Here is a 21,299-nt window from a genome sequence, read left to right as displayed (position 1 = left end):
TTACGATGTACACATACTTTTTAAAGTATGTCACTTAGTAAAGTGACTTTTATTTAAATAAAGGTGAATAGGAGACACTGAAATGAATCCAGAAGATACATTAAATTGTGATGATTCATTTTGTAAGAGTGTGTGACTAGGTCCTTCAGGTAATTTAAAATATGCTATTAAAGTTTTTTGATTTAAATACCTTTAAAGGAATCCATCCAAGGTAGATGTTTTGGAGTCTCTGCTAAGGTGCTTGATTGCCTGCTTCTTTCACATGGAACGAAATGGCAGGTTTTACATAAGATTTGATCTTATCCTCTGATCATGTTGCCTGAACACAGGTTAGGCTCCTTATCCATGCCATATTGTCAAGGAGAGTATCAGTTTCTCTGGGGGCTGGGACTGTAATATATAAACTCAGGAGCTATAGACATACTGCCATGGAAAGTATGAAAAGAAGAAAGAATGAACAGGATGTGCAAGGGAATGGTAGAGATGTAGAGACAGAATTTTGCCTGGGTCAGTCTAGTGATTTTCAGCTCCTGAGTCTAGTTCATCTTAGGTTTTGCACTCTTGGGTTCTATGGAATCCCCCGTATTCTTAGATTTTCTATTTATTTTTGCTTAAGTTAGATGTTATTGAAATCAAAGTTTGTATGTCTAAAGTCCACTGAACTTCAATTTGATATAACAAAACAATATTAGTACCAATTTAGAAATGCTGTGTTAACTATATAAGGTATTTGAAGTAGTAAGAATAATTAGTGAAAAGGATATGTGGGTTAACTAGGTTGAGTATCAAACTAAGGAAATTGTTTTTTGAATATATAACTCATGACATCCATAGCAAATAGCAATGAGAAATACAAAATATATATCATGAAAAATGTTGTATTATATTAGATAAACCATTCTTAACAAGAATAGAGGGATCTTCAAATTGATACAACTGCCAATCATATTAATTACATTTGTGAAACTAAGGTTTCATAAAATAAAATGTGACACATAAATGCACTCTGCCATATTCTTAATGGTTTTACATTTTTATAAGTAATAAATGCTAATTTTGAAAAATAAAGATATATTTAGTATTAGGGTTCTCCAGAGAAATAGAACCAACAGGATATATAGATGTATGTAAGAGGAGATATACTACCGGAATTGGCTTACTTGATTTTAGAGGCTAAGAAATCCCATGATCTGCTGTCTGCAAGGTGGAGATTCAGAAAGGGCAGTGATGCAATTCAGTCTAAGCCTAAAGGCTAGAGAACTGGAAAGTCTGATGTCCATGGGCACAAGCACATGATGTCCCACTTTAAGGAAAGAAAGAATTCACATGTTCTCCACCTCTTTGTTCACTTCTCAACAAACTTGAGTAATTCCCACCCATATTCTTTAGTCAATCTGTTGATTCAAACACTGTATCTTCTAGAAATACCTTCAGAGACACAACCAGAAATAATGTTTTTCCAGATATTTGGGCATTCTTTAAGCTAGTTGAGCTGACACACAAAATTAACCAGCACACACTTAAGGAGGGAAATAAAATCATTCCTACCACCACTCGGAGATCTGTACTAGTTTTATTAATGTACATACCCTTCCAGTCTTTTTTTCACCTAAAACTTGTTTTGCTGTACTTATGGCCAATTATACTCATATATTATTATATTGTTTAGTAACTGATAAAAACTGTATTTAATTTACTAAAACAGTTTCTTCCTTAATGATTAGGATAAAATTGCTGTCAGTTTAAGGGTTCAGATTATTTTATTCACTGTTATTTCCCCATTATTATTATTATTATTGTTTATTTATTTATTTTTTCAGAACCAGGGATCAAACTCAGGACTTGTACTTGCCAGGCAGGCGCTGGTGCCACTGAGCTAAACCTCTGGCTATTCCCCCATTATTAGAGCCTAAGTAAATACATTTTTGGGGGAGTACTGGGAATCAAACTCAGGGCCTCATGCAGGTGCTGTGCTGCTGAGCTCCATCCCCGCCCCCCCATCCCCCCCCCATCCCCGCCTTTTTTTCTCAGTACTGGGACTCTAACTTAGGACCTTGTGCTTGCCAGGCAGATGTGGTGTCACTGAGCTACATCTATGGCCCAGTAAATACATTTTTGTTAAACTGATATAAGAAATAGACAGTAAATACAGTAAACAGACAATAGTCTCAAAGGTATGCATAAAATATATAGCATAATCAAGTTAAAAATTTATCATTTTAGCAATGAATATATGAATTCACAGTATCATATGATCTCAGGATCATATGTTGTTGGATATCTTCACAGCATTTATTACAATTGTAATTAACTAACCATGCAGAAGAATTTTAGTATTTTTGTCCTCAGATTGACTATAAACTCCAAAGGTTAGAGCTCATGATTGCTGGTCTCACCTCTTTGTAGTGCCAAGGCCCAGGACTGGCTCACAGTGTAGACTCAATAAATCCTGAGAAGGACTGGTTTATTCCTCCAGCTCCCTAGCCTTAAAACTTATTTGCTGAATTATATGTTAAAGTGAAATCTTTCATTAAAAACGCAGTGAATAAAAAAGGAGAAGTGCTGGACTGCTCTGAGTGGCACTTAGGAGGCCAGAACTCAGCTTACTGACCTTTTTCCCTTGCCCCTGCTGTTCTTCTGGAGGCTCCTTGTACTGCAGCCGTAGAGTTCTTAGAAAATCCTTTGAAAGCCATTCAAAGTTTAACCACTTAGATTCCTTTTTATAATGTTCACAGAAACTGAACCTTTAAATGATGCCTGAATACATTCAACCCTGGGGAACTCACTCTGTTTTAAGATTGCCTGTTTCCTTGTTGGACTGCCCCAAGATTGAGATTTATTACCACACAGATGGAAATTGTCTCTCCCTTATTCCTAGGACTGCACTCTGGGACTGACAAGCACAAGTTTAAATTTCCTTCCAGATGAGTCTCAAATTTATGAAAGTTCTATTAGAGTACTTTTTTTCCCCTCCCTTTCACTTTATTTTTTCTTTTTGTTTGTTATATTGATTATATTAGCAATGTAACAGAATATATTATAGAAAATATTGTATAGTTATAAAAGTATATAATACAAGTGTTGCAACTTGCTTTTCTGAAATATTTGAAATACGCTAATGTAAAATAATGATATAAAAATCCGTATTTGTACTAGCCAAGCAACAATAACTAATATACTGTCATAACACTTTCATGTTTTATTTAAAGACATAAACTTTAAGGACAAAGCAAAACATCCTCTTTGGTAAATATGTTCAGATTTATTTCCCTTTGTCTCCACTTCCACAAAATCATGCTTTTGTTGTGGGTCCCTCAATATATATTTTTACTTCTACCTACATATGTATCTACACATCCAGACATGTGAGGAAATATATTTGTGCTGTATGTCCAGTATTTAGCTACTGCTGATATAGTCTCCACAGATGGCTAGTGGGTATCATATTGAACAGTAGAAATGTAGAGCATTTCCATCACTGCGGAGAGTTCGTTGGGAAAAAAAAAATGTGTGTGTCATTCACAGGTTGTTGTAATATTCTCTGGATAAATAAATGGATTAAGGTTCAAAGATTTAATTTGCCTCAGAGGGTCACATTTTTTTTTTGAGGGTCACGTTTTTAATTGTAGTTTTGATTCCTACTTACCTACATTATTCTGTTCTTTTCATTCTGAGAAACTTTTCCATCACTGACATGGCAGAGGCAAAACAGATGTGAAAAGATGCTCAGTCTCTCTGACTCTTTAACTTAAACCATTCAGTCCAAATGCATTCAATTCCTCCCTTCGTTTTCTTGTACCTAACAAAGCTCTTTTGCTATCCTTAGGATTTCTTTCAATTTCAGCTCTTTGTAGACTTTATATTTTCTATAAATCAATGATTTATCTAATTAAAGATGGAAGTACACATTTTCATCTACTTGGCTGTTACTATTTTCCACAGCACTAACTTATCTATATAGGCCAATATGTCAATTTAAAATTTTTGATGTGAACTAGTATAATCCATATTTTTCTTTAGCTTCTTGAGCCACTTCAAACCTAGAGAAGCTTTTAAAAAATGAGTACCAGAATCTGCCCTTGATTTATTTTTAATATTTTGTCCTTTTTTTATTCATATATATATACACATGTATGTATATACTTGCATATTTTATATATATATATATATTCCCCACTTTGGATCATTTGCAAGTAAGTTGTACACACACCTCTTCATCCATAATGCTTTGGTGTAAAATTTCCAAGAAATTTCCATTATTTCTAATGGTAATAGCATCATAACATCACAATTTCATTACACTATCCAGTGTCTAATCCATATTCAAATTCCTGCAACTGGTCACAAATAATTGTCTTTTTGTTTTTTAGATCTAGGAATTTTGTTTTCATGTTTCTTGCATCTTTTAAAATAAAACTATAGTTATTCCATTTATTTATTCCACAAATATTTTACTGAGCACCTATCGTGTGCCAATTTACATTTTTTTTTAATTTGGAAGAAATTTTTTTCCCCCTCCCTCTTCTTTGTATTTACATTGGCTCATTTCAATACTCCATGTCATGTTATAGAACAGGCCACATTTTGGACTTATCTGTCTGTGTTTTCATTTCTAACTTGTTCTGATATGACCTATATGTCCTTTAAATTTGTGTTTCCATCTAGACCTAAGTTTCTTGACCCTGCCACTATTGAGATTTTGTACTAGATAAGTCTTTTGGGGGGTTGCAGGACTGTTCCAAGCATTATACGTTGTACAGCAGCTTCCCTGGCCTCTACCCATAAATACAATTAATATCTACCCCCTTCAGGTTGTGACAAAAATGTCTCCAGACACTGCTAAATGTGCCAGCGAGCTGAGGATCAAGCCTGTGGTTGGGATTTACTGTATGGAAGTTTGATTAAATTCATATTAAGTAATTTTGGCAAAATATTTCTTAAATGATATTTATGTCTCATTGTGCTACATGAGTAAAAACATGACATGCTTGTCCTATTGTGAGTCTAGCTTTGATGACTAACGCAGGATTTTTTTTTAAAGGTAAAGGCACATTTTTCCTTTTGTAATACTTTATGGCTTGATTCTTTGAGGCTATGTAAGTATCCTGTACTCCTTCAATTTTTCACCCAGTGGTTTTTGGTATCCTCTGGTGAACCTTGCCTAAATCAACTGTGATTGGAAAACTGATTTTTCTATTATTTGTTCAATATTTATAATGTGGTGTGTGTGGGTGGGTGTTTAGTCTCCCTCTCTTGGCTTCTTGGTTTTGTTTGTCACTCTGAACTCAAACACTAAAAATTCAATGTGTGGCATCAATTATTGTCTTTTTTTTTTTTTTTGATGTTTGCACTGACCCAAATTTCTCCAGTAGAATGTCCTTCCTCAAAGTAGGAGAATTCAGTGTTTTGTGGAGCACTTGATGGAAGTTATAAGACCACACAACGTCAAGTTTTTATTGGATTAAATTGCTTGTGAGAACAAATATGCAAAGGCTTCTCATTTATCCTGAGGAATTCTGGTGATTGGGACAACATATCATTTTCACACTTAACAAATTACACTAATTTCAAAATACAAATAATTGTGAAAGAACATTCTATTTAATCACCTATATTAGCAAATTAATTTTTAGTCATCTATTTCTAAAACAGTATTCCTCAATAAAATGACTAAACTGTAAAATGCGGGGGGGGGGGAGATGGAGTTGTCTGATTTTGAAAATGGTTGGAAACAAATTTCAGTAAGATAATCTAAAGAAAGCATCGCGATTTTAGACTATGCCTAAGACTCAAGAGCCTCAGTTAAAATGTGAAAACTTTAACTTGTGGAATTTTAACTCTACTCCAGTTAATAATCTCCCTTTCTTCTGTAACAGCCAACTTCCTATTTGTAAGAGCGGCCCTGCCTACTCTGCAGCATCTCAGCCACGGCTAACTGTAGTGACGGACTTCAAGTTCTAAGCAGTGTGTTAGCAAACTTATCAGCTGGGGACAGTGCAACTTACTGGGGTCTTTTTCCTTCAGCCCGGGAAGGACAAACAGAAGAGCTAAATCTTCCAAGGATCTTCTCCCTGGGCCACAGCTTACTTACTCGTCCACTGCTTCTTTTTAATTGGCCAGTGTGAGTCCTGGCCTCCCAATCGCGTTGGAGCGTCCTCCGCACGCGCGCGCTGGCGTCCCCGCGCATGCCCACTAAGGACGTACGCAGCGCTTTAGCTCTTGGCCTGGCCTGGTAGGGCCCAGGCTCAGGTTGAGGTTTGCGTAGTTATGTGGGTACTCCCCAAGGGACAGCGACAAGAAAAACGCACTGACTCAACTGCCTGATTTTTACATGTTTTCTAAGTGCAAGTGTTTTTCGGGTGACTCGTTCACTTTCATTGTGGTGTCCCTCAGTGGGGACTCAAAGCCCCGGCTGCATTCTTAACTCTAAGTCACCGCGGACCATGAGGCGAGGTGAATGGCGCGTGTCTTGAGCAGGAAGCAAACTTTTCTCCTGTGAGAATGGGCTAGGCCCGGGACGTCTTCAGAGCGCTCGGGTTTCAGGCCGGCGCCGTCCCGCCCGCCCCAGGGTGGCTGCCGGAAGCGCGGCCTGGCTTTCTGCCCCTCAGAGCGCCTCCCACCAGTTTCCGAGGTGTGCAGGTGCGAATAGTGGCACACGCGCGAAAACCCAACCAAAACACTAGAGCAGTGGGTGACGAGGCACGGCCCTCGGACTCCAGCCCCCGCCGCAGCCGCCGCCCCGGCCCGGCCCACGCGGCCTCTCGGAAAACGCGGCGAGCGGAACCAGCACGCGGAAGTGCCCGCTGCACTGAGCATGCCCAGTCGTGGGGCCGACCGGAGGAGTTTTCTTTTCTTTTTTTCTTTCTTTTTTTCCTTTTTCTTCTTTTTTGGGTCTCAAGTAGGAGGTGTCCCTCCCGCCCCCACCCCATCCCCCTATCGCCCCCGCCCCAGGCAGCTGCCATGGCAGAGGTCCCCGGCGCGTTGTTGTCCCAGGCGGGTTGGTAAGTGGTGCGTCCCGCCGGGCCGCGGGCCGGGCCGCAGGGGTCGGGGTCGGGTCGTGTCTGGGTGGCAGTGGGTGCGCGTCGGGGTGGGCGGAGGCTGCCCCCCCCCCCCCCCCACTCTCCTGGGGCCCTCGGGCGGGCTCCGCCTCCGGCGCCTGGCGGGGCCCAGCAAGTCCCCTACTCCGCCCGGGGAGGCGGCGGGGGTGGCGGTGGCGGACGCGGGCTGGGCCGGGCCGTGGTGGCGAGCAGCGAGCAGCGAGCAGCCAGCAGCGGTCCCGGGGAGGCCTGGGGCCGTGGGAAGAGAGCCAGGCAAGCGGGGCAGTCCGGTGGCGGCGCAGGCCCGAGCCTCGCCGCGGGGAAGATCCGCGTCCCGTGGGCGCTGCGGCGGGACGAGGAGAGGAGAGAGGCGAACGCGGCCGGGTCCGGGCCGCAGGAAGTTGAGTGGAGCTGCCTCCTCTATTTCGAAGTTGAGCACTGGCCAGTGTGCAGCTGCTCTCCGAGGCGCACACAACTTCTTGGAGCTAAGAGAACCGCATTGTCAACTCGGGGAGCGGTGTGTGTGTGGGAGGAGGTACTCCATAGAACTTTTCTTGAAAGGATGGTGTTGTCTTGATTTTTACAGACGTTTTGTGTCAAGACTTTGGGATCCGAAAGCACTTAACATGATGCGATATTAAGCAGTTTCTGAAATTACAGTTATAAACATTCAATTTAGTAAAAGCTTACCCCGACCTTCCATACTCACGGTCTCCGGGCAGGAAGGAGGATAAAGATGATTGACCGTACTCCCTGAAATTACTGCCTTAGTGAGAAGTGAGAGGGAGGCCTTGAAAGATCAAATATAAATAGTGGTGGTAAACTGTAAACAGGTGAAGTGTGCTATGGAATTGAAGAGTTTTTTCCCTAGGGCAGTGGGCTTGAAAGCTGGTGAAGAAAGGCTTCTAGACAGTAAAGTGCTTATTGTTTTTGCGGAACTGATACCATATTCATGGTTCATGAAAGTAGGAGGATGTTGAATTGGGATTAACGCCAGAAGGGAAGGTAGGCTCTACACACTGCCACTGCCTAAACGATGTGAATTTGATTTTGAGAATAAAGTTTTTGATCAATATAGTGGTAAAATCACATCTGTGTTTTGGAGAAGGCTCTTGGCTTTATTGACACTTACTGTTCACACCCTTTCACAGGTGCAGAGACATAGGGAGAGTTGTAACTTCCCCTAAACTCAGAAAGGGGTGGAATTCAGAGCTGAGTATAGGGAGTTTGGTTCCAGACTTTGTGCTTTTAACAACTCTTATGCACCGCCCTCAACTCCATTGGCACAACAAAGTGTGAACTAAAGCTTTAGCCTGATTTGGTGGCTCTGGCCTGTATTCACATCATTCTGGGAGGCTGAGTCAGGAGGATTGCAAGTCTGAGCAGCGATTTATTTAGAGCATGTTTTAAATACAAAAATGTAGGGAAGGAGGTGTAGCTCAGTGTGAAGGCTGTGGGTTCAGTCCCCAGTTTTTCAGCTTAAAATGCACCTTATTCAGATTTATTTTTATTCTTTTAACTGGACTTCAGTTTTTTCACGAGGCTGTTTTAAGTAATCTTGGGTCATCTATTTTGAATTTCTCTCATTCTTTAGACTGAGCCTTAGGTCTTCAAACTAGTAATATGATTTCATTTGTAAAGTTAGTTTTTTACTGCTTTTCCACCATTAACTCCAGCTCTAGAAAAGTCAGTATCATTGTTTGGATCCCAGACATGCTGCATTTGAGTTCTTTGCACTCTAAAGCTCCTTAAGGGCAGGGAACCTTATCTTATTTTCTTTATATCTGTAATGCCAAGGAGTGTAATACAGTGTAGACTCTCTCTAAAGTCTGATACATTTGACCTTGGGATTCCCCTGCCAGTCAGAATTCCCTAGATAGGGCCTCTACAGAATCTTAGTCTCCCCTTACTTAGTTAGATTGTTATAAATCTATAGCAATGTTATATCATAGCATTTGCCACTTTAGATTGCAGGCTGTTTACATGTTTCTTTCTTCCAACAGTCTGTGTGTTGCCTCTGTGTCATTGACTCAGAAAGGCAGTAGGCTTTTGATTGTTTCAGTTCTGGTATCCTGAGTTTTCTCCTACTATTGGGGTTCTCTGTTATTGTCACTAACAAAACCCATTTCCCTCAAAATTTGTTAAAAATTTTGTACTCGTCTTCTGTGTACTTAGTTACTGTAGTTGTAGGACCTAAAAATAATTGCTAAAACACCTGCACTATTAGCATATCTATTCTTTTGGCTTCACATATGATTAAGGAAATAATCAGTGCTGAAAAGCTTGTGCTTCTGAAAATGTGACTTTAAGAGGACGCAAAAGACCGATCTCTTATATAAGTTTTGTTTTTTTGGTTGTTGTTTTTAAGTACCTATTTTTCTCCTGTTAGTGTTTAATATAGAACCCCACAAAAATTAATATTTTAAGATATAATCTCAACAATAGCCACCCCAGCAGACTTTACCCTTAATGGCCAGTAGCTCACAAAGGATTAAGTTTTGCTGACTTGAACCTAAATATTTCGGGGATGTCTACAGTAGAGTGGTTATATTTAAAACATTTACCGAATGGCATTTTATGATGCTTAACATATCCATAGAATAACTTTATAGAGATTTGACTTTATATTTGTCAGGATGGCAGTATTACTGTGCCTTTTTGTTTTCTTCATTCCTTTTTAGAGGGATTTATTTCTAGTATCAGTGCTTAGGACTGTTTATCTCCTTTCTTCTATTTTTCTTTTTTCTCTTCTACAGATTCAAGAGAACCAAATCAATTGTGGTTATGCTTTTGAAAAGGTGTTGTCCATAGCCTAATAGCTTCATTTCTTCTGTGTGCAGATAGGGAGACTAAAGCATGCAGTATCAGGAGTCTGCTTAGTTAGAAGAGGTAGAACTAAGACTAGAGCCAAATATTTATCTGTAGTAAAGCTTCAGTCCTCATTTCCACTGAGCTTTGGTGACTACTTTTAATTGGAATTGTTGATCAAAAAGAGCACATTATAAAATGGGAAATTAGATTAAAGCATCTTGTATGTAAATTTATTTTTTGTTTGGAATAGATAGCTTATTCTGAGGTGATAGTATTCGGATCAAAGAAACCTTTGCCTTGGACACCTAATTGTTGATTAGGATTATTTTTTGAAGCTAAAAGTATCTGAAAAAGTAAGGCACTCTATTGTATGTTTTTGCTTTTATTTAGCAGTTTGAGTTAAAGACATTGTAAGTAACGTTAGATATAGTGTTCATTTTATTCTGAAAAAATATTTTCTGAGAAACCCCAGTATTCTAACATCTAATGTTTATCCAGAATGCTCCAGGCTTTTGTGTTTTGTTTTTGTAAAGAGGATGGAGGAAAGGGGGATAGAGTGGTTGAACACAAAGATCTTACCTTCATTCCCCTTGAAGTTACCTTTCTTATGGGTTACCTCTTGAGGTTATTAGTGGTGCTCCCACTGTACTGACAGCTTCTGTACCAAATGCATGCCTAACTCCCTCCCTTTATTTCACCTTTGAACAACTTAGAAAAGCTGTACCATATCAGTTGTTATCAAAAATGGTACTGGAGAAGAGTAACTGGGAAAAGTTGAGAAAGTAAGAAACACAATGACTGTATGAATTATCAAGGGACAATTACTTTCTTGTTTGAAGAGGTGTGTCCTAATCCACATGTTGCCTTGAGGTAGCCACTCCAAAGAAGTGTAACAAATTTAGGGCATTTTGCTGGAGGTTCTAATTCCTAGCTTTTGACTAGTCCACAGATGGAGGTGTTACTTTCACATCCCATTACACAGAAGTGTCTTCCTAGAAAAACTCATAATTGAACCAAAAAAGTTAGATTCCTGTTTTGCAGCCCATCCATCCTCTGTGTTTTTCTTCTTTGGATCTTAATCTTCAGATAAAAACCAACATATTTGTAGCAGCAATGATACAACCTTTGCAGTAACATCAATATGACTGTACCTTCTTATAAAATGCTAGTGGTAATCGTTAGATAATAACAGTTTCTGTAAAAAACATCAGAACTTTTCCTCCCTTATATTATTACAGCATACCCGTTAGGAATAGCTATATTTGTAAAGAATATTGGTAGTTCTTTATATGGTTGAATAATGTAAGATATTTTGTTATCTAACACTGTAAAGTATCTTTTCACTACCATTTTGATATAAATATTCTTTTTCTTTCTTCTTCTTCTTTTTTTGGTACCAGGGATCAAACTCAGGACCTTGCGCTTTCGAGACAGGCGCTGGAATCACTGAGCTAAATTAAATCCCTGGCCCAATATCAATATTCTTAATTTATCTTTTTTGGGGGGAAAGGATTGTAAACCATTGTAACAACTTTTTAGTTGAAGAAAACGAGAAGAACCCGTTTGCTTTTTTTGGCTTTCAGGGAAGCATATTAGAAACATCCTTCTATCTTGAAGTATTTCATGCTCCTTTAATGAACATTTGTAGTTATCTCTTTCATTTATATTGTTTGCACAATTAAAATGTTCAAAGGTAGTATGCTTTGTTGACCTTCTGCCTCAAAATATGTTACACATTGCCTCGCTGTTTCTGTTGCTATTGTAAACTAAAAATGATTTGGTACTGTATTTTGTTGAACTGTTCAGGTTTGGAGGTTCTGTCTGCAGTGATGTTTTGGTGACTAACCTATAAATCTAGTTTCAACTGCCTCTAGACTCGATGGCCTCAAGCATAAAGAAGGTATAAAAGGAAACTTGCTACCTCAGCATGTTGAAAATAATTTTTTCTTTCACACAGCAGCATTTGCTAAATCAACTAAAAATTGCATAGTAACATTTCAAGAACCATAAAAATATGACTACATCAACTTATTTTAGCCTATGTTTTCTCCTTTTGACAAAAGAAGAATATTGACATTGTGATGTATCGTGTCACTGTTAAGTTCCAGCAATCTAAAATTTCTTGCTTTTTGAAAGGTCTAGGATCTGGAAGTAGCTGAATAACACTTTTAGATAATTTCTGGAAGAAATAAACTATGCTTCTAATGATATTTTAATGTAAAAATTTGAAAAACACTTGTGAATCCATTGAACAACAAACAAAGGGGCAGAAAATGTGTAGTAATAATGTAAGGTATTAAAGAGGGTATAAAATCAGCTACGGATAATAAAAAACAACCACACTTTTGATGGAGAGGAAGGAACTGCACTGTGCTACAGGGCTGGACAGAGAGCCTTATACTTTAGTACCTGTAATGTTTTTAGGTTTCATTTCTATACTGGATGAACACGTTTCTGTGTGTAAGTGTGTGCATATGTTTATGCATTCTTCTCACATGTATTCTAGTTTTATGGCCTTTAAGGTAAAGACAAATAGCTATTCTTATTTCAGTATACTGCTATTCAAGGTGTATCTTTATAGTAATCAAGGCAGAGAAATATGTAACCCTATACAATTGTATGTACTGAAGTACATTTGGTAAATATGCCTCCTGTACATAGTGCACTTTATTGCTGGGATGTGGTGATCAATGACAGGGAGAATTTAAACATAATAATAAACTGATATTTTACTGGTGAGACAGTTTTGAAACACATCTGAGAGCAGTTAACCCAGGTCTGGGAAAGCTGGAAAGCCTTCCTGTACTAATGAAGTATATGCAAGGTTTGTTGTATGTGTCTTCTCTTAATATTTCATCTGGTCTTTAGGGAAAAACATGACAGATACATCAATGTGCCTATTAAGTAATTATTGAACATTGTGTTGTGGCAGGCACTTTCTTTAGTGTAATCTGATGTTGTCTTGTGGAGGGAAAGTCATTACTTTACATGTCCAAACACTGCATCTGTGCAACATACTAGTAAAGAGAAGAGACATTGTTTCAGATATGCTTGAGAGGGAAATTCGGTGTCTTCATAGTGGTCAGAGATGTACCCCTAATATCTGGAAACTGAGGGGAAATTAGACTAAGTAATGGGAGAACAACATCTGCAAAGGTTACGTAGCCATATGGGACATGGTGAGTACAGAGGTATGAGGGACTAGGGTGGCTCTAGGAAAAGAAAGGACCAGAATAGTGAGATGGGGCTGGGAGATGCTTAGAGGCTGGGTCATGTAGGTTGGACCTTGAATACTGTTTTGTTCTTATTCTGTAGAAAATCAGTTTTATTCTAAAAAGTTAATTGAATTTTAGTCAGGAGATAGGATGGTTAAGGTAGGGATGACATAGTTAGCTTTGTGTTATCTGCACCGAAGAAAATTTAACTGGGCAAACGTAGATGGTGATGGTTGAGATAGAGACCAGTAGATTGTTTTGAAAGAGGTAAATAAAACTTTTTCATGGATTGGAATGGGAGTGACAAAGGAGGTGCCAGGGAGTTGATTTCTAGGTCTTAAGTTTGTATACCTGAATCAGTTACAACTCAGTTGAATGGAACTGTTAGAAAATGATATTTTAGGTCATGAGTTGAAATTGGATATTATTTAAGTGTGGGGTGCCTTTGAGTCATCCAAAATAAGTTGCCACCTAGGCATTAGCATAGACTAATCTTGCCCTCAGAAGAGACCAGGAAGAATAAATTTGGAGGAGAATAAATTTGGAGTCACTTGAGTGTAGCTGGTGATCGAAACAATGCATGGGTGCAGTCATCTAAGGCTGTACTGTCCAATATGGTAAGTAATAGCTGCATTTGGTTACAGAACACCTAAGATATGTCTAGTCCAAGTTCAGATTTGCTTATATGTAAAATACACACTGAGTTTGGAAGACTTGGTACCAAGAAAAAAAAAGTAACCATCTCAATTTTTATATTGATTAAACATTGAAATAATATTTTCAGTATATTGTGTTAAAATATTTAACTATTATTATATTTATATTAACTATTATTATATATTATATTAACTATTAAATATTTAAAATAGATTTATTAAATTTCATCTGCTTTACTTTTTTAAAATGTGGCTACTTGAAAATTAAAATTCACGTATATGTCTTATTGTATTTCTGATGGACAATCTTGATCTAAGGATCAAGATTTGAGTAAGAGACTAGGTTCAAGTAATGAGCGATTTCAGCATTTGCAGAGAATTATTCTTAAAGAAGCAGCAGGTAAGGGGAGAAGCTTAGAATGCATTATAAAGTCACTGATTTTTCTAAGAGAAAATGGGAGTATCTTTAAGAGTTCTTCAAGACTGATTAGGTCAGTATTAGTTTATTGATTTGGTGATACCACAATGAGAAATTTTGAAAACATTCATTATAAATTTAGATATTTAAAGGTTTACATCTCCCTGTTCCTCTAAATATAAATTGAAACAAAAAATCAACTGCAGCTTTTTATACTGTAGTCTGTAAATTGTATACTGTCATGGATATTAAATGAAGACATTAAGAAAAAATATTTTTATTTAGCTAAGTTCTTAAGTAGGACCAGAGTTTGAAAGTTAATAAAGGTGGATTTTGTAAAATATTTAATGTGAAATATTAAATATGGATTATGTTATGGCACTAGTTGTCCCCTAAAAGCCTCATCTGCTCATATGTGGGGCTTTTGGGAGGTAACTAGATTATGGATGTGTCATGCTGAACTAGGATGTGGGATAACTGGATCAGCACACTGATTGGATTACCATAGTTCTGGGTGTGACTAAATATTTAGTAAAGGCTGAAGCCTCACTCTACTTGTGAGTGGTGTTAACCAATAGGCTTGCAGCCTAGATCGACTATGAAAAGGGAGACCTGCTGCTGCTGCTGCTGCTTTTTCTGTGTGCCTGCACCGCCATGGACTGATTGTCCTCTTGCCATGCCCCTCTGCTCTGCTGTCTTGTGTTGGAGCCAGCTGACTGTGGATTCAAATCTTGACAAATTGTGAGCTAAAATAAACCTTTCCTTCTTTAAATTGTGGGTGTTGGGCATTTTGTCCTAGCAACAAAAAATTAAGACAGATATTGATGGAAAATTTGCTCAGTTAACATTTATAATGGATTTGTAGTTCAGTTCAAATTTATTTCCTTACATTTTGATGTTTTATGAGATATAATACAAAATATTAATTTAATTTTTATATTTCAGACCTGCTTATAACTGTGGGTTTCTGATAAGAAAGGAGTTAGGAGGTATAGTCTCAGCAGTGACCCGACTCTGGTACTAAAATCTGTCTTGGTTGCTGTTATGGTTTATGTTTAGATGTTCCCCCCAAAGCCTCATGCAGATGAAGTGGGACTTTCTTTTTCAGAGGTAGCTGAATCTGGAATGTGTGATGCTGGTGTTAAGGGCAGAAGATTACTAAACCACTACACATGAGTGATTAGTTTGGCACTGCCCTAATCCTGGTGGTCTCAATAAGATAAAAGGGGCAGAAAGATGCTGTTAAATTCTCTTTTTGCCTTTGCTACCTTGTGTGCGCCGTGTTGTTTCTCCTCTGCGATGCTTATTTGTCATCCCAGCCTCAGAGCCAGCCAATTGTGGATTGAAAGCTCAACGAACTGAAAGCCAAATAAACCACTTCGGGTGTTTAACTTTGGGTGTTGAGTATTTTGTCCCAGCAGTGAGAGAAAAGTAACTAACACAGTTACTTTATCATGGTTGGGACAAAATACCTGATACCCACAAACTAAAGGAAAAAAGGTGTATTTTAGTTCATAATTTGTAAAGGTTTCAGTTCATAGTTGGCTGATTTCAAGACACAGTGGCATTGCAGAGGGTCGTGGCAGAGGAGAAGGAGCTCATGGCACAGCAGGAAGGAAGCAGGGAACCATCAAGGAAGGAGGAGGGATGTGTATACTGTATACACCCTTCGAGGCTGTGCACATAGTGATCCACCTCTTCCCAGCAGGCTTCACTTCCCAGCATCACACCCAAGTATAAACCCATCAGTGGACTGATCCAGTATCACCCGTGATCCAGTCACCTCCCAAAAGCCCCACGTATGAGCACATGAGGCTTTAGGGGGACGTCTAGATATGAGCTACAGTACAAGGCAGAAAGACAGAGAATGTGCATAACCATTGATGTGGGTCTTCTGATTTTTCTTTGTCTTCCTATAAGGCCACCAATATTAATCATGGGGGCTCCACCCTGATGACCTTATCTAATCCCAGTTTTTTCCGAAAGGCCCCATAACTAAAAACTACATTTAGGAGTGTTTACCCTCTTTAGTACCTCACAATGGGGACTAAACTCCCATATGAGTTTTAGAGAAGACAAACTGTATTCCAGTCGTAGCAAATAAGATTTCTCTAGGGTTGTGTTGATTTGACTTCTTTGCTCAGTCTTGCTTTTTGGGGATAGATGATAATAGGCCCCATCTTAGACTTCTTTGATTGGTACAGTTTGAAATTGAGCAAAATCAAGATGTCCCTATTCCCTAATTTTGGTTGCTGCTTATAAACTTTTTTTCACTGATTTTTTCTGGTTGTACTTTATTATTCTGCTTTTACTATTTTTTCCTTGTTCACGTAATTACACATTCATCAGAAGTCTTGTAAGCATGTATTGTTTCTAATTAAAAATTGATATGAAAGTTTTCATATACATATATTAAAACATGGTGGATATCCCTATACCATGAAATGTCAGTGCCCATTTTTGTGTCTGTTTACATCCTTATTGGTATACAGTGGCCACCCAAAATAACATTTATCTTTGTTGTTAAACATATCTTCAGCTGTTCTTTGTGTCCAAAAAACACCTACTATTGTACTCAATAAACTTTCTAGCAGTTATAAAAGACTTCTTTAGCAGTGATAATTCATAATTGAATGATACTTACATGTAATTTCTTGTGGTTTCTTAATCAGGTTGAGAGTTTAAGTTGAAATTTTGATTTGATATCATGGAAAAGAGTACAATGTCATGTTTATTTAACAAGTACAGGATAGTGAGAATGGAGCTAATATTTAAATTATATGTGACAATTGTAGAGTCTGATTGTCTTGATTGGGCAACAGCTCCTTGAGGCTTCTACCAGTTTATATTTATGTGAACAAGCATTTTCACTGCTATTATTTTAATCAAAATGCAGAACTAGATTAAATAAAAATTTATTTACATTTATTTGATATTTTTTAAAATGCCCTATATTTATTAGGTTGGAGGCTAGGTGAGACCTCACATTCTACAAGCCCTGATTAAGATAGCCTTTTTTCCTCCTGTGTCACAAAACACCTCAGAGTGTTGGGATGGCTTTATGTTGTCATTTAGGGATCCTTGTTCCTTTTTACTGTTTTGTTGTCCCTTCCCTTCCAAGTATGAGCTAGATAGCCACAACATTGTCATCACCTGATAACTTGTTAGAAATGTAAAGAATCAGTCTTCATCAGAGATCTAATAAAATGGCTTTTGCACTTTAACAAATTTCCCTCAGTAATTCTTGCACATTAACGTTTGAAAAGCACTGCTCTAGGGTATAGTCATTGTCTTCATGTTCATATCATGTCATTATTTTCATGTTTATAGCATGCATGTTCATGCCCCATCTGGGTTTCAGCTAGCAAGAGAGAGAAGAACATCAGAGAAAGATCATGTCAGTTCACTGATGGGGAGGATGTTTTTCATCATGTCTGTTTCTAAAAATTTTGGTCTCAAATTTTCCTGAAAGAGACTCTGAGAACTGTGGTCTATCTCAGTGATTTTCAACCTATTTGCCATTTAAAAAATTTTCTATTTTGTCACAGATCAATATTTTGTAAACTGTAAAACCTATGGGAGTATCATATTCTAAAAGTTTCTAAATACTTAACTCAGTTTCTATACTCATTCCATTGTGCAGCAGTAACAAAGTTTGTGGATTGATATTGATCTGTATTCAGAAATGCTTGAAGTAATTCTGTTTTTCCTGAACATATTTTGTTTTCTTCACTCATTGACCCTGTTGGAATTGTAGTAAATTTGAGTAAACTGGTATGAATAAATGAAGCTGTATTTAATTGGTCTTTTATACTTTTTCATTTAATTTACTTAATCTACTTTAAAAATACTTTTAATGATAATCTTATATTTATAAGGGCTTCTCAGCTTGCAGAGCCCTTTACCCTATAGCACTACATAATAGTAAGTAGTGTGTATTATATTTGCTTATAAGAGAGAATTGCAAGCCTGCTTGGTTTAGTTATATTGCTTATACCTAGTATGACACATCAAAGAATAGTCACATTTTTTACAAGGTAGTGCCTTCTTATGTACATTATTTCTAACTACCTTATACTTTTAGTCATGACTTAATATTCATTTAATCCTGGAATTATGAAACTTATCTGTGTCACTATATTGGCTTACCGCTTGACTTGAATTATTTCTGCTTCAGCATGTTTTCATGGAAAAGAAAATTGGACTATTGTGTTCCTTAAAATGTTTTGCCTTATTACAATGTTTTTCATGTGGAAATTGAATTGTTTATAGTTTGTAATGCTTTAAGCAGAAGTATATGTAAAAATATGTGATTATAGGTCTGTATGTATCTTAAGACATGTACTTTCAAAGTGAAAAATAGGCTAGTGTTTGACTGTTTTTCTTATATTCATCTTGCTTGTTACTGTTATACCCTGCCTAGTATTCCCCTGTAGCATCCTTCTCCACTATTTTCTTTTTTCTTTTTCCACCAAGTACCCAATACCTATGAACTAACGGACCAAGAAGAAATTGGCATTGTGAAAGTCCCACAGAGGAATGAGCTTGAAGGCTTGAATCAATTTGTGTTTTAAATTGAGATTAAGTATTAAATTATTTTGGATAGTTAGAAATTTATATTAGCATTAATTAGCTAATTATAATTAATTATAATTCCATCACAAAACTGGATTATCATGAAAAATTACTAAGAAAAGAAAGGAATTATTTAGAAAAACAGCACTGTGCACTGATCTTTAGTTAGATTTGTATTACTTTTTAAAAAAGATACTGGAATCTAAGGGTGTCCTACCACTGAGCTACTCTCCCAGTTCTTTTTATTTCTGTAAGATAGGATCTCATTAAGTTGCCCAGGCTGGCCTCAAACTTATATTCTCCTGCTTCACCCTCCCAAGTAGCTGGGATTACGGTTGTGCTGCCACCATACCCAGCCTACATCTGTTTTTTGAGAAGCAGTATGATTGGGGTTCTGAGTATGGTTTCTGAAGTCTGCCTCTGTGGAGCTGAGGCAGTCTGGTTCTGCCACTGATTAGCTATAACTGTGGGCATGTTTCTTAACTGGCCCCTTCTCAGCTTGCTCATCCATGAAGTGGTGTCAACTGTATCTCATGGTATAGTTATGAGGATTAGTTGGTTAATATGCATAGAATTTAGAGCCCTGTTTGACATTTCCTGAGCACCCAGGAAATTCTTACTGTTTTTGCTATTTTTAGATCCAGCCTGGACTCTCTTACTTTACTGTTGCCAGTTAAATATGATTTGTACCATAATGGATTTCCAGTCAGGTGTCACTTTTGGAAAAAAGTTGATACACTTTATTATCTCACGTTATCTCCTAATGAAGTGTATTTTATCATTGGGATTTGGTGATCTCTCAAAGATGAAAGTAATACAGGAAGATAGAATATTTCACATAATATTACATTATTTCATTTGTACAGGAAGAAAATTTCAGAAGGGAAACTTAATATTTAGTCTTTTATTATGGGCATGAATTAGTAAATCTCAGAAGCTAAAGGTGGGTAATTTCATATTCTCATTGAAATGTTGCATTGTTATTAATATTTGACTTTTATTTTTGTAAATAAAGATTTTGGTTGAGTAATGGAATGCCCTCAAAAATTAAATGTATGTAACCACTTACACAATATATAAATTTATGGGACAATACTGGTTTTATTAAGACTAATAATATTATTAGTTTTATTAAGGGAAAACTAGGCCCTCCCTTTTTTGAGAGGAAAGGTCATATTTTTTGAGTCTGGTTTTTTAGGAAAGATAGATTATATAGGTTTACCCTAAGGAGTTGGCAAAGTAAGGCCAGTGGGTGAAATTTGGCCTACTGTTTGTGTTTTTGTAAATGAAGTTTTCTTCGGATAGAACCAGAACTATTCATACATTTACTGTCTATGGCTGCTTTTGTGCTAAAGAAATAAAAGTGAGTAGATGTGACAGAGATCATATTGTCTGCAGAGCCTACAAGTTTTACTCCATGGCCCTGTACTGAAAAAGTTGGTTGATCTTCCCCTCATTAATGACACAGATGTATTAATACATGAACAAGAGAGATTGGACATGCTGTTTATTCCAGTATTTGTCAAAGATAACTTTCCAGAACAATGGTCTTTGTTCTTATCCTTATTTGCAGTGACTGTTCTGAATAGGAGTGCCTCACAGATTAGTAAATCCTCACCATTTGATAGGAATGTGCCAGTGCTTGCAGTGAGGGCTTTCTATCGAATACAGACTTGTCAAGTGTTTTTGAAATGGTCTGCTGATTTTAATAGAACTTTTCCATTATGCTCTGGGTCAGATAGAAATCCTTTATTGGCTTTGGCTGAGCATTTCGGTCACACCTGGACAGCTTTGAGATTCTATAAAAAACGTAGATGACAGTTTTGTTTTTAAAAATCAAATCAGTACTTCTTAAGGTAAAAGTAGATGTGAGGCTGAAAAGCCTGTGAAACCATTATAATCCTGAATAAAATTTAGGAGTTTGTTTTTAAATAAAATATATTTAGTAGCCAATTATGTTTATATTAACCTGAGTTGATAGAGATTGGCTGATTATTTTCATTAGAAATTGCACTTACTGAAAAAAGTCTTAATTTGACGTGTCTGAATTTGACAAAGGTTGATGAAATTTTCTAAGTGTTCATGGTATTAGCAGAAAGGGTCTAATAAAATTCTGTTTTCAATATTTGTTGTTGAACTCTTATTCATACTTTTTCCTTTTTGGATGTGTGTGCTCAAGTTTGTAGAAGTACCAGTTTCACCACGTAGAGATTCATATTCACTGGAATCCAGTGTAAAATTTCAATTTTCAGAATTGTTCTGATTGCAAAAATTGAATTATTTCATCAGAATTTTTACACTTCACCTAACCACTTCAGTGTAGTGAGACTATTGTTAAAATAGAGATAACAAGCAAACATTTTTGTTTTATAAGTGTAACCAATAACAGGCAAATTCTGTTGTGGGAAAAACTAGGCCCTGAATTTTTGCTAACCTAAATCAATGCAGTGAGTAAGAGAAATGTGAAGAATTAGTTTTTCTACAAAATTTTTTATTTTACTTATCAAATTGTGAGATACATACAAATAAAATTGTGGGTTTTTTCTCAAATAGCCAACTTTGCACTGAGGACTCAGTGAAGTCCTTG

At 37.2% G+C, this 21,299-nt stretch overlaps 1 protein-coding gene across 5 annotated transcripts in view; it reads left to right on the top strand.

Moving 5' to 3' along the window:
* The first annotated feature begins 6,223 nt into the window (after nt 1–6,223).
* The window catches only part of Tdrd3 (tudor domain containing 3), a 160,277-nt gene continuing 145,201 nt past the window's right edge, over nt 6,224–21,299 (top strand). For 2 of the 5 annotated variants that reach the window (XR_015445917.1, XR_015445916.1), the window contains exon 1: nt 6,694–7,001. Coding sequence is in view for 1 of the 5 variants with exons in the window: in XM_004844279.4 (XP_004844336.2) it covers nt 6,961–7,001 (41 nt within the window). In the remaining 4 variants the exon portion in view is untranslated. Of the gene's footprint in view, nt 7,002–7,030; nt 7,573–21,299 lie in introns of those variants that run through there. The other 3 variants (XM_004844279.4, XM_004844280.4, XM_021257932.2) reach the window with 3 other exon arrangements.

Source organism: Heterocephalus glaber, unplaced genomic scaffold (genome assembly GCF_053883595.1).
Source record: "Heterocephalus glaber isolate CG9 unplaced genomic scaffold, H.glaber_assembly_v1.0 deba00001666, whole genome shotgun sequence".
In the NCBI taxonomy this organism is placed as follows: Eukaryota; Metazoa; Chordata; class Mammalia; order Rodentia; family Bathyergidae; genus Heterocephalus; species Heterocephalus glaber.
This window is presented reverse-complemented; position numbering and strand designations above follow the sequence as displayed.